The sequence below is a fragment of the Oncorhynchus mykiss genome, chromosome 21 (genome assembly GCF_013265735.2).
Source record: "Oncorhynchus mykiss isolate Arlee chromosome 21, USDA_OmykA_1.1, whole genome shotgun sequence".
Lineage (NCBI taxonomy): Eukaryota > Metazoa > Chordata > Actinopteri > Salmoniformes > Salmonidae > Oncorhynchus > Oncorhynchus mykiss.
The window spans coordinates 3,036,168-3,051,697 of NC_048585.1; the positions used below are offsets into that span (position 1 = coordinate 3,036,168).

Sequence of the window (15,530 nt, forward strand, 5' to 3'; positions counted from 1 at the left end):
GGCAGAATGAATCAGCACACCTTGAATATTCTGACAGCATATAGTTCTCGGTGGAGCAGTTATATACTCTGTATTTACATGACATCACATCATAGCTCTTCAGCTGTCAGGAAATAATAGCAACACACAAGCTGCCAAATAAAATAACAAAATACCTGAACAGGGATAAAAACTATTATGTCTCCGTTGGTTGGTTGTACCACTCTTCATCTTTCCCATGTTGGTGCTAAATTAGTCACAAAAGCACAATAAAGGTGCTGTGTGTTTTCCTGGGCTTTGAAGCCCCTCTACATCTCACTCAATTGAGTGTAATTACCATTGTTATGTTATTTTAAATGCAGGCATCAAGACACAGCTCCAATGGATCAAGAAGAGGACACTACAGTAGAGATAACACTACAGTAGAGATAACACTACAGTAGAGATAACACTACAGTAGAGATACACTACAGTAGAGATACACTAGAGTAGAGATACACTACAGTAGAGATACAGTACAGTAGAGATAACACTACAGTAGAGATAACACTACAGTAGAGATACACTACATACACTACAGTAGAGATACATAGATATACACTACAGTAGAGATACACTACAGTAGAGATACACTACATACACTACAGTAGAGATACACTACAGTAGAGATACACTACAGTAGAGATACACTACAGTAGATATACACTACAGTAGAGATACACTACAGTAGAGATACATAGATATACACTACAGTAGATATACACTACAGTAGATATACACTACATACACTACAGTAGATATACACTACATACACTACAGTAGAGATACACTACAGTAGATATACACTACATACACTACAGTAGAGATACACTACAGTAGAGATACACTACAGTAGAGATACACTACAGTAGATATACACTACAGTAGAGATACACTACAGTAGATATACACTACATACACTACAGTAGATATACACTACAGTAGAGATACACTACAGTAGAGATACACTACAGTAGATATACACTACAGTAGATATACACTACAGTAGATATACACTACATACACTACAGTAGATATACACTACAGTAGATATACACTACATACACTACAGTAGATATACACTACATACACTACAGTAGAGATACACTACAGTAGATATACACTACATACACTACAGTAGAGATACACTACAGTAGAGATACACTACAGTAGATATACACTACAGTAGATATACACTACAGTAGATATACACTACAGTAGATATACACTACATACACTACAGTAGAGATACACTACAGTAGAGATACACTACAGTAGAGATACACTACAGTAGATATACACTACAGTAGAGATACACTACAGTAGAGATACATAGAGATACACTACAGTAGAGATACACTACAGTAGAGATAACACTACAGTAGAGATACACTACAGTAGAGATACACTACAGTAGAGATACACTACAGTAGAGATACACTACAGTAGATATACACTACACACACTACAGTAGAGATACACTACAGTAGATATACACTACAGTAGAGATACACTACAGTAGATATACACTACAGTAGAGATACACTACAGTAGAGATACACTACAGTAGAGATACACTACAGTAGATATACACTACAGTAGATATACACTACAGTAGAGATACACTACAGTAGAGATGCACTACAGTAGAGATACACTACAGTAGAGATACACTACAGTAGAGATACACTACAGTAGAGATACACTACATACACTACAGTAGATATACACTACAGTAGAGATACACTACAGTAGAGATACACTACAGTAGAGATACACTACAGTAGATATACACTACAGTAGAGATACACTACAGTAGATATACACTACATACACTACAGTAGAGATACGCTACAGTAGAGATACACTACAGTAGAGATAACACTACAGTAGAGATAACACTACAGTAGAGATACACTACAGTAGAGATACACTACAGTAGAGATACACTACAGTAGAGATACACTACAGTAGATACACTACAGTAGAGATACACTACAGTAGAGATACACTACAGTAGAGATGCACTACAGTAGAGATAACAGTCCTCCACGTTTGCTTATTTTACTCTATAAATATTTAACAGCTGGCTGGCAGATCTGTGGCATGGTTTACTGCAGGAAATGGTAATGGAGGCTTGATCAAACGGGATGATCTTCTCTTTGTACCTATGTGGAGGGTGACGAGGGGATGGGGTGGACGATGTGGAGGGGGTCTGGTGCTTAGAGTATAAGGTTACCTAGATTTCCACCCAACCATCCACCTAACCACCCACCCACCCACCCACCCAACCACCCACCCACCCACCCACCCACCCACCCACCCACCCACCTACCTACCCACCCACCCACCCACCCACCCAACCAACCACCCACCCACCCAACCACACACCCACCCACCCACCCACCCACCCAACCACCCACCCACACACCCACCCTCCCAACCACCCACCCACCCAACCACCCAAGTCAGAGGGAGTCAGAGAGAGAGTCAGAGGGAGAGAGAGAGAGATTCAGAGGGAGAGAGAGAGAGATTCAGAGGGAGAGACTTGTCTGTTTCAGAAGGTCCTTGTTTTAAATCCAGCCCAGAGAAGCAGAGTTCAGCATTGTGTTTGCCTGCCCTACCCTGCTCTGTGATGTAGTTTGATCTGGCTTTAGCTGCCAAGGCTAAATATTACATGAGTCTCTTGAGTGCTCTGGTTCTCTGGGTGACTGGGTCGTGACAGGGTGGATAAGACAGTCCACCTCTTTAGTTCTCTGGTTCTCTGGGTGACTGGGTGTTGTAGAGTGGTGATGGTGGTTACATGGTGATTATTGGGTGGTGTCAGGGTGGTGACAGGGTGATGATTGGGTGGTGTCAGGATGGTGACAGTGACAGGGTGGTAACAGGATGGTGACAGTGACAGGGTGGTGACATTGACAGGGTGGTGACAGTGACAGGGTGATGACAGGGTGGTGACAGGGTGATGACAGGGTGGTGACATGGTGGTGACAGTGACAGGGTGGTGACAGGGTGGTGACAGGGTGATGACAGGATGACAGGGTGGTGACAGTGACAGGGTGATGACAGGGTGGTGACAGTGACAGGGTGGTGACAGGGTGGTGACAGTGACAGAGTGGTGACAGTAACAGGGTGGTGACAGGGTTGTGACAGTGACAGGGTGGTGACAGGGTGGTGACAGGGTGGTGACAGTGACATGGTGGTGACAGTAACAGGGTGGTGACAGTGACAGGGTGGTGACAGGGTGATGACAGTGGCAGGGTGGTGACAGTGACAGGGTGGTGACATTGACAGGGTGGTGACAGTGACAGGGTGATGACAGGGTGGTGACAGGGTGATGACAGGATGGTGACAGGGTGGTGACAGTGACAGGGTGGTGACAGGGTGGTGACAGGGTGATGACAGGGTGATGACAGGGTGGTGACAGTGACAGGGTGATGACAGGGTGGTGACAGGGTGGTGACAGTGACAGGGTGGTGACAGGGTGGTGACAGTGACATGGTGGTGACAGTAACAGGGTGGTGACAGTGACAGGGTGGTGACAGGGTGATGACAGGATGGTGACAGTGACAGGGTGGTGACAGTGACAGGGTGGTGACAGGGTGATGACAGTGGCAGGGTGGTGACAGTGACAGGGTGGTGACAGTGACAGGGTGGTGACAGGGTGGTGACAGTGATAGGGTGGTGACAGGGTGGTGACTTTGACAGGGTGGTGACAGGGTGGTGACTTTGACAGGGTGGTGACAGGGTGGTGACTGTGACAGGGTGGTGACTTTGACAGGGTGGTGACAGGGTGGTGACAGGGTGGTGACTGTGACAGGGTGGTGACAGGGTGGTGACTGTGACAGGGTGGTGACTGTGACAGGGTGGTGACAGGGTAGTGACTGTGACAGGGTGGTGACAGGGTGGTGACAGGGTGGTGACTGTGACAGGGTGGTGACTGTGACAGGGTGGTGACAGGGTGGTGACTGTGACAGGGTGGTGACAGGGTGGTGACTGTGACAGGGTGGTGACTTTGACAGAGTGGTGACAGGGTGGTGACTGTGACAGGGTGGTGACAGGATGGTGACTGTGACAGGGTGGTGACTTTGACAGGGTGGTGACAGGCTGGTGACTGTGACAGGGTGGTGACTGTGACAGGGTGTTGACAGGGTGGTGACTTTGACAGGGTGGTGACAGGGTGGTGACTGTGACCGGGTGGTGACAGGGTGGTGACAGGGTGGTGACAGGGTGGTGACTTTGACAGGGTGGTGACAGGGTGGTGACAGGGTAGTGTCGTGTCTTTGGCTATGCCGGATTAAGTAATATAACATGCTATTCTATAAAATCCTTTCTCTGTAATTAATATTACCTGATTGGGCTAATCATGTAAATGTAATTAACTAGATAGTCGGGGCACCACAAAATAATATTTACAGAGCTGTTATCTTCCGAATAAACTCTTAAAGATCTAGAAATATTTTACATCAATAGCAGTCAAAAATATTAATCGTCACCTTAATTCAGTCTCATCTGAAAGTTGTAAATTCTTGGTTATCTTCACGAACCCTGGCTAACAAGTTGAATCAGCAATACAGTACACCCATTTGGAAAAGGAAAATGCAATAAATATTTACTCTGAGCCGCGCTTCGGTAGGTTGGTGGTAGATGGAAGGCCGTGTTGCCAATCCAAGTCCTTTGTCCTTTGAAGAATGTCTCTGGTGGTCAATTGGATACGTTGTAGTAACATAGGTTGTGTGATAGACGGGATACTCTGTCTGTTCTTTCCTAGCCTACGTTTGCAGCTGCTGTTGCTAACTCAACGGCTAGGAGGTATCACTTCTGTAGTGAATAATAGTTCAAAGTTCATACCGTTTGCAACCAAAGCTCACACTGAGGTTGATTTAGTTCTGTAGTTGACATGTCAGTCCTTTTAAGGTAGAGGCTGCAGACCTCACGTACTTGGAACAGGAGGTTACATTTTCATCAAGGATTTATATAGTGGAGCGAGAAGGGCTTGTTTCACAGTCTACAGCCCATGTCACTTCACAGAGGCGGGCCACTGATTGAGAAGAGCCCTGACCTTATGAAACCCAAATCTCTAAAATTACATTTCATCTTTTCACCAGTCATTTTATATTCAAACATTTAAATTGAACAACAATTCCATGTGAATCTGATGATAACTCTAATATGTAGACTTTCCACTGTAGAGTTTGTCATCCTATCATCGATGAGAATGTCTCAGATGACAACCGAACTGACATCATATTCATTAAGTACCACCGCATATGTTCAACTGGTCGGATTACCAGAATATAGTTCATTTCCCCCCACCTTCTGATGTTCCCAGAATCTCTATGTTAACCAAGGGGTTTTCAAATGTCACATCAGTAGGGTAGAGAGAGGAAAAAGGGGGGAAGAGGTATTTATGACTGTCATAAACCTACCCCCCAGGCCAACATCATGACAGTGTTGACAGGGTGGTGACAGGGTGGATGTGTCAGTCCACCACACATAGAGAAGTGTTATCCTTCCACCTGAAGAGTACATCCCAAATTACAACCTATTTCCTGTATAGTCAATGCTTTTGACCAAAGAGTTCATCCCAAATTACAACCTATTTCCTGTATAGTCAATGCTTTTGACCAAAGAGTACATCCCAAATTACAACCTATTTCCTGTATAGTCAATGCTTTTGACCAAAGAGTACATCCCAAATTACAATCTATTTCCTGTATAGTCAATGCTTTTGACCAAAGAGTACATCCCAAATTACAACCTATTTCCTGTATAGTCAATGCTTTTGACCAATGAGTTCATCCCAAATCACAACCTATTTCCTGTATAGTCAATGCTTTTGACCAAAGAGTACATCCCAAATTACAACCTATTTCCTGTATAGTCGATGCTTTTGACCAATGAGTTCATCCCAAATTACAACCTATTTCCTGTATACTGCCCATGTAGGTTTCCATTTGGGACGCAGACCGGTTCTGAGAGGTTATTAGGTACATGATCTGGATGACTGCTGGTGTTGTAGTCGTACTGTCTGTCCCACAATAACTTGTTTCTAGTTTCCTACATACTGGTGTTGTAGTCGTACTGTCTGTCCCACAATAACCTGCTTCTAGTTTCCTACATACTGGTGTTGTAGTCGTACTGTCTGTCCCACAATAACCTGCTTCTAGTTTCCTACATACTGGTGTGGTAGTCGTACTGTCTGTCCCACAATAACCTGCTTCTAGTTTCCTACATACTGGTGTTGTAGTCGTACTGTCTGTCCCACAATAACCTGCTTCTAGTTTCCTACATACTAGTGTTGTAGTCGTACTGTCTGTCCCACAATAACCTGCTTCTAGTTTCCTACATACTGGTGTTGTAGTCGTACTGTCTGTCCCACAGAGGCCATTATCAGCAACCATCAGTACTCAACTGGCAGCTTCATTAAATAGTACCCGCATAACACCAGTGTCAACGTGAAGAGGCGACTCCGGGATGCTGGCCTTCTAGGCAGAGTTCCTCTGTCCAGTCTCAACGTCAACAGTGAAGAGGCGACTCCGGGATGCTGGCCTTCTAGGCAGAGTTCCTCTGTCCAGTGTCTGTGTTCTTTTGCCCATCTTAATCTGTTATTTTTATTGGCCAGTCTGAGATATGGCTTTTTCATTGCAACTTTGCCTAGAAGGCCAGCATCCCGGAGTCGCCTTTTCACTGTTGACGTTGAGACTGGACAGAGGAACTCTGCCTAGAAGGCCAGCATCCCGGAGTCACCTCTTCACTGTTGACGTTGAGACTGGTGTTTTGCGGGTACTATTTAATGAAGCTGCCAGTTGAGGACTGATGGTTGCTAATAATTGCCTCTGTACACCTATGTAGATATTCCATAAAAAATCTGCCGTTTCCAGCTACAATAGTCATTAACAACATAAACAATGTCTACAATTTATTTCTGATCAATGTGATGTTATTTTAATGGACACAAGAATTGCTTTTATTTAAAAAACAGGGACATTTCTAAGATACTCCAAACTTTTGAACGATAGTGTATAAATACTGGAACTCAGCTGTTGGTTGTGTTGACAGTCATACAAGAGACTAAGCTCAGTGGAACTCAGCTGTTGGTTGTGTTGACAGTCATACAAGAGACTAAGCTCAGTGGAACTCAGCTGTTGGTTGTGTTGACAGTCATACAAGAGACTAAGCTCAGTGGAACTCAGCTGTTGGTTGTGTTGACAGTCATACAAGAGACTAAGCTCAGTGGAACTCAGTTGTTGGTTGTGTTGACAGTCATACAAGAGACTAAGCTCAGTGGAACTCAGTTGTTGGTGGTGTTGACAGTCACACCAGAGACTAAGCTCAGTGGAACTCAGCTGTTGGTGGTGTTGACAGTCACACAAGAGACTAAGCTCAGTGGAACTCAGCTGTTGGTTGTGTTGACAGTCACACCAGAGACTAAGCTCAGTGGAACTCAGCTGTTGGTTGTGTTGACAGTCACACCAGAGACTAAGCTCCGTGGAACTCAGCTGTTGGTGGTGTTGACAGTCACACCAGAGACTAAGCTCCGTGGAACTCAGTTGTTGGTGGTGTTGACAGTCACACAAGAGACTAAGCTCCGTGGAACTCAGTTGTTGGTGGTGTTGACAGTCACACAAGAGACTAAGCTCCGTGGAACTCAGCTGTTGGTGGTGTTGACAGTCATACCAGAGACTAAGCTCCGTGGAACTCAGTTGTTGGTGGTGTTGACAGTCACACCAGAGACTAAGCCCAGTGGAACTCAGTTGTTGGTGGTGTTGACAGTCACACCAGAGACTAAGCTCAGTGGAACTCAGTTGTTGGTGGTGTTGACAGTCACACCAGAGACTAAGCCCAGTGGAACTCAGTTGTTGGTGGTGTTGACAGTCACATCAGAGACTAAGCTCTGTGGAACTCAGTTGTTGGTGGTGTTGACAGTCACACCAGAGACTAAGCCCAGTGGAACTCAGTTGTTGGTGGTGTTGACAGTCACACCAGAGACTAAGCCCAGTGGAACTCAGTTGTTGGTGGTGTTGACAGTCACACCAGAGACTAAGCTCAGTGGAACTCAGTTGTTGGTGGTGTTGACAGTCACACCAGAGACTAAGCCCAGTGGAACTCAGCTGTTGGTGGTGTTGACAGTCACATCAGAGACTAAGCTCTGTGGAACTCAGTTGTTGGTGGTGTTGACAGTCACACCAGAGACTAAGCTCAGTGGAACTCAGCTGTTGGTGGTGTTGACAGTCACACCAGAGACTAAGCTCAGTGGAACTCAGTTGTTGGTGGTGTTGACAGTCACACCAGAGACTAAGCCCAGTGGAACTCAGTTGTTGGTGGTGTTGACAGTCACACCAGAGACTAAGCCCAGTGGAACTCAGTTGTTGGTGGTGTTGACAGTCACACCAGAGACTAAGCTCAGTGGAACTCACCTGTTTTCCTCTTTTCTTACTGCAGTGGTTTGGTGACCTGGTAACCCCCGTGTGGTGGGAGGATGTCTGGCTGAAGGAAGGCTTCGCCCACTTCTTTGAGTACGTTGGAACGGACTTCCTCTTCCCCAAATGGAACATGGTAAGATCTTTATTGTATTTGTAAAGATAGTGAAAGATTACAATACCTTGTAATTACACTGTGACTAATTTAACCACCCTAAATGACTTTACTTCTGATCTTATCTGAGCATCAGAACAGTTGCATGGGCTAATGACTAATGACTGTCAGCTGGAACAAAGACAAGGAACAGTTTATTATAATGTCTGTCAGTTGGAACAAAGACAAGGAACAGTTTATTATAATGACTCTGTCAGTTGGAACAAAGACAAGGAACAGTTTATTATAATGACTGTCAGTTGGAACAAAGACAAGAACCAGTTTATTATAATGACTGTCAGTTGGAACAAAGACGAGGAACAGTTTATTTTAATGACTCTGTCAGCTGGAACAAAGACAAGGAACAGTTTATTTTAATGACTCTGTTGGTTGGAACAAAGACAAGGAACAGTTTATTATAATGTCTGTCAGCTGGAACAAAGACAAGGAACAGTTTATTATAATGTCAGTCAGTTGGAACAAAGACAAGGAACAGTTTATTATAATGACTGTCAGTTGGAACAAAGACAAGGAACAGTTTATTATAATGACTCTGTCAGTTGGAACAAAGACAAGGAACAGTTTATTATAATGACCCTGTCAGTTGGAACAAAGACAAGGAACAGTTTATTATAATGACTGTCAGCTGGAACAAAGACAAATAAAACATTTTTTTCTCAATTTACCAAACAAGATACAATAATATTGACTGATTAGTCTGTCCATACGGTTTACATCTAGCATGGTAAACCATTAACCATCTATTTTTACCATTACATCTGAAACCCTTCAATCTAAATTTGACCCGTTGTTATTCCTTATTCGTCATCGTTTAGGGGCCGATGAGTTCGTTCCAATAAAATCATCCGTCATAAAGAGTTTGGTGGGAGCGGAAACAAAACGTTGTTTGTTAAAAGTCACTTCCAGTTTCCAGACGGAGATGTATTTATGCTAATGTCGAAAAATAGTTTGTTTCCATGCATTTCCAATTTATCTCTAGGTAAAAACTGAACAGTGACAGGCCACATAAATCTTGCGTTGGGGTAGTAATTTACACTGATTTCATCTCAGTAGCCATGGCAGTATTTGAATTGAAAGTCGTGCCCGTTCCCTGTGGGGGGACTCATTGAAGACGCATATCTCAAAGCCTGACTGCTAGGACACTAGGCACGCAGTGCAACGCACTGGACTGGACTGTACCATCAAACAGGACCAATATCACACTGGACTGGACTGTACTATCACACAGTACCAATATCATACTGGACTGGACTGTACCATCACACAGTACCAATATCACACTGGACTGGACTGTACCATCACACAGTACCAATATCACACTGGACTGGACTGTACCATCACACAGTACCAATATCACACTGGACTGGACTGTACCATCACACAGTACCAATATCACACTGGACTGGACTGTACCATCACACAGTACCAATATCACACTGGACTGGACTGTACCATCACACAGTACCAATATCACACTGGACTGGACTGTACCATCACACAGGACCAATATCACACTGGACTGGACTGTACCATCACACAGGACCAATATCACACTGGACTGGACTGTACCATCACACAGTATCAATATCACACTGGACTGGACTATCACACAGTACCAATATCACACTGGACTGTACTGGACCATCACACAGTACCAATATCACACTGGACTGGACTGTACCATCACACAGTACCAATATCACACTGGACTGTACTGGACCATCACACAGTACCAATATCACACTGGACTGGACTGTTCCATCACACAGTACCAATATCACACTGGACTGTACTGGACCATCACACAGTACCAATATCACACTGGACTGGACTGTACTATCACACAGTACCAATATCACACTGGACTGTACTGTTCCATCACACAGTACCAATATCACACTGGACTGTACTGGACCATCACACAGTACCAATATCACACTGGACTGTACTGGACCATCACACAGTACCAATATCACACTGGACTGGACTGTACTATCACACAGTACCAATATCACACTGGACTGGACTGTACCATCACACAGTACCAATATCAGACTGGACTGGACTGTACCATCACACAGTACTGATATCACACTGGACTGGACTGTACTATCACACAGTACCAATATCACACTGGACTGTACCATCACACAGTACCAATATCACACTGGACTGGACTGTACCATCACACAGGACCAATATCACACTGGACTGGACTGTACCATCACACAGTACCAATATCACACTGGACTGGACTGTTCCATCACACAGTACCAATATCACACTGGACTGGACTGTACCATCACACAGTACCAATATCACACTGGACTGGACTGTACCATCACACAGGACCAATATCACACTGGACTGGACTGTACCATCACACAGTACCAATATCACACTGGACTGGACCATCACACAGTACCAATATCACACTGGACTGGACTGTACCATCACACAGTACCAATATCACACTGGACTGGACTGTACCATCACACAGTACCAATATCACACTGGACTGGACTGTACCATCACACAGTACCAATATCACACTGGACTGGACTGTACCATCACACAGTACCAATATCAGACTGGACTGGACTGTACCATCACACAGTACCAATATCACACTGGACTGGACTGTTCCATCACACAGTACCAATATCACACTGGACTGGACTGTACCATCACACAGTACCAATATCACACTGGACTGGACCATCACACAGTACCAATATCACACTGGATTGGACTGTTCCATCACACAGTACCAATATCACACTGGACTGGACTGTACCATCACACAGTACCAATATCACACTGGACTGGACTGTACCATCACACAGTACCAATATCACACTGGACTGGACTGTACCATCACACAGTACCAATATCACACTCGACTGTACCATCACACAGTACCAATATCACACTGGACTGGACTGTACCATCACACAGTACCAATATCACACTGGACTGTACCATCACACAGTACCAATATCACACTGGACTGTACCATCACACAGTACCAATATCACACTGGACTGGACTGTACCATCACACAGTACCAATATCACACTGGACTGGACTGTACCATCACACAGTACCAATATCACACTGGACTGTACCATCACACAGTACCAATATCACACTGGACTGGACTGTACCATCACACAGTACCAATATCACACTGGACTGGACTGTTCCATCACACAGTACCAATATCACACTGGACTGGAATGTACCATCACACAGTACCAATATCACACTGGACTGGACCATCACACAGTACCAATATCACACTGGACTGGACTGTACCATCACACAGTATCAATATCACACTGGACTGGACTGTACCATCACACAGTACCAATATCACACTGGACTGTACCATCACACAGTACCAATATCACACTGGACTGGACTGTACCATCACACAGTACCAATATCACACTGGACTGTACCATCACACAGTACCAATATCACACTGGACTGGACTATCACACAGTACCAATATCACACTGGACTGGACTGTACCATCACACAGTACCAATATCACACTGGACTGGACTGTACCATCACACAGTACCAATATCACACTGGACTGGACTGTACCATCAAACAGTACCAATATCACACTGGACTGGACTGTACCATCACACAGGACCAATATCACACTGGACTGTACCATCACACAGTACCAATATCACACTGGACTGGACTGTACCATCACACAGTACCAATATCACACTGGACTGGACTGTACCATCACACAGTACCAATATCACACTGGACTGTACCATCACACAGTACCAATATCACACTGGACTGGACTGTACCATCACACAGTACCAATATCACACTGGACTGGACTGTACCATCACACAGTACCAATATCACACTGGACTGGACTGTACCATCACACAGTATCAATATCACACTGGACTGGACTGTACCATCACACAGTACCAATATCAGACTGGACTGGACTGTACCATCACACAGTACCAATATCAGACTGGACTGGACTGTACCATCACACAGTACCAATATCACACTGGACTGGACCATCACACAGTACCAATATCACACTGGACTGGACTGTACCATCACACAGTACCAATATCACACTGGACTGGACTGTACCATCACACAGTACCAATATCACACTGGACTGTACCATCACACAGTACCAATATCACACTGGACTGGACTGTACCATCACACAGTACCAATATCACACTGGACTGTACCATCACACAGTACCAATATCACACTGGACTGGACTGTACCATCACACAGTACCAATATCACACTGGACTGGACTGTACCATCACACAGTACCAATATCACACTGGACTGGACTGTTCCATCACACAGTACCAATATCACACTGGACTAGACTGTACCATCAAACAGTACCAATATCACACTGGACTGGACTGTACCATCACACAGTACCAATATCACACTGGACTGGACTGTACCATCACACAGTACCAATATCACACTGGACTGGACTGTACCATCACACAGTACCAATACCACACTGGACTGTACCATCACACAGTACCAATATCACACTGGACTGTACAATCACACAGTATCAATATCACACTGGACTGGACTGTACCATCACACAGGACCAATATCACACTGGACTGGACTGTACCATCACACAGTATCAATATCACACTGGACTGGACTGTACAATCACACAGTACCAATATCACACTGGACTGGACTGTACCATCACACAGTATCAATATCACACTGGACTGTACTGTACCATCACACAGTACCAATATCACACTGGACTGTACTGGACCATCACACAGTACCAATATCACACTGTACTGAACCATCACACAGTACCAATATCACACTGGACTGGACCATCACACAGTACCAATATCACACTGTACTGGACCATCACACAGTACCAATATCACACTGTACTGGACCATCACACAGTACCAATATCACACTGTACTGAACCATCACACAGTACCAATATCACACTGTACTGGACCATCACACAGTACCAATATCACACTGTACTGAACCATCACACAGTACCAATATCACACTGTACTGGACCATCACACAGTACCAATATCACACTGTACTGGACCATCACACAGTACCAGTATCACACTGTACTAGACTGTACCAATATCACACTGTACTGGACCATCACACAGTACCAGTATCACACTGTACTAGACTGTACCAATATCACACTGGACTGGACCATCACACAGTACCAATATCACACTGTACTGGACCATCACACAGTACCAATATCACACTGTACTGGACCATCACACAGTACCAATATCACACTGGACTGGACTCTACCATCACACAGTACCAATATCACACTGGACTGGACCATCACACAGTACCAATATCACACTGTACTAGACTGTACCAATATCACACTGGACTGGACTGTACCATCACACAGTACCAATATCACACTGGACTGTACCATCACGCAGTACCAATATCACACTGGACTGGACTGTACCAATATCACACTGGACTAGACTGTACCATCACACAGTACCAATATCACAGTGGACTGGACTGCTGTATCTCCTGTGTTAATGTGACACCAGTGCTATCTATCAATGAGAGGGACCACTACATTACACTAAAAGGGCTACAAGCCATCTCTCTCTTCCAATATCTCTTCAAATATCCCCATTAGCATAGCACTTACAATGAAGCAATGTATGGGATATTGGCCATGCCTTCTAAGTTGTGTGTTAGCATGGGATATTGGCCATGCCTTCTAAGTTGTGTGTTAGTATGGGATATTGGCCATGCCTTCTAAGTTGTGTGTTAGTATGGGATATTGGCCATGCCTTCTAAGTTGTGTGTTAGCATGGGATATTGGCCATGCCTTCTAAGTTGTGTGTTAGCATGGGATATTGGCCATGCCTTCTAAGTTGTGTGTTAGTATGGGATATTGGCCATGCCTTCTAAGTTGTGTGTTAGCATGGGATATTGGCCATGCCTTCTAAGTTGTGTGTTAGTATGGGATATTGGCCATGCCTTCTAAGTTGTGTGTTAGCATGGGATATTGGCCATGCCTTCTAAGTTGTGTGTTGGTATGGGATATTGGCCATGCCTTCTAAGTTGTGTGTTAGTATGGGATATTGGCCATGCCTTCTAAGTTGTGTGTTAGTATTGGATATTGGCCATGCCTTCTAAGTTGTGTGTTAGTATTGGATATTGGCCATGCCTTCTAAGTTGTGTGTTGGTATTGGATATTGGCCATGCCTTCTAAGTTGTGTATTAGTATTGGATATTGGCCATGCCTTCTAAGTTGTGTGTTAGTATTGGATATTGGCCATGCCTTCTAAGTTGTGTGTTGGTATTGGATATTGGCCATGCCTTCTAAGTTGTGTGTTAGTATTGGATATTGGCCATGCCTTCTAAGTTGTGTGTTAGTATTGGATATTGGCCATGCCTTCTAAGTTGTGTGTTGGTATTGGATATTGGTACGTTGGTACATAGGTTTTTTTCTTTCTATGGTTTGACTGCTAGTTCCTAAATATTGTTTCTCTCACGCAACGGACACTATTCATTCATTCCAGCCTGAGAGCAAACCCTCAAACAAGTTTTATATATTTTGTACATAACCCATGTTTAGCTGTAACCCCAGCTAACTAGCTGACTGATGTTGATATGTACATAACCCATGTTTAGCTGTAACCCCAGCTAACTAGCTGACTGATGTTGATATGTACATAACCCATGTTTAGCTGTAACCCCAGCTAACTAGCTGACTGATGTTGATATGTACATAACCCATGTTTAGCTTTAACCCCAGCTAACTAGCTGACTGATGTTGATATGTACATAACCCATGTTTAGCTGTAACCCCAGCTAACTAGCTGACT

At 44.3% G+C, this 15,530-nt stretch overlaps 1 protein-coding gene across 2 annotated transcripts in view; it reads left to right on the forward strand.

Moving 5' to 3' along the window:
- Positions 1-15,530, forward strand: part of LOC110499725 (thyrotropin-releasing hormone-degrading ectoenzyme-like) — a 417,686-nt gene that overhangs the window by 216,281 nt on the left and 185,875 nt on the right. For both annotated transcript variants that reach the window (XR_005038456.1, XM_036956614.1), the window contains exon 5: positions 8,464-8,577. Coding sequence is in view for 1 of the 2 variants with exons in the window: in XM_036956614.1 (XP_036812509.1) it covers positions 8,464-8,577 (114 nt within the window). In the remaining variant the exon portion in view is untranslated. The remainder of the gene's footprint in view (positions 1-8,463; positions 8,578-15,530) is intronic.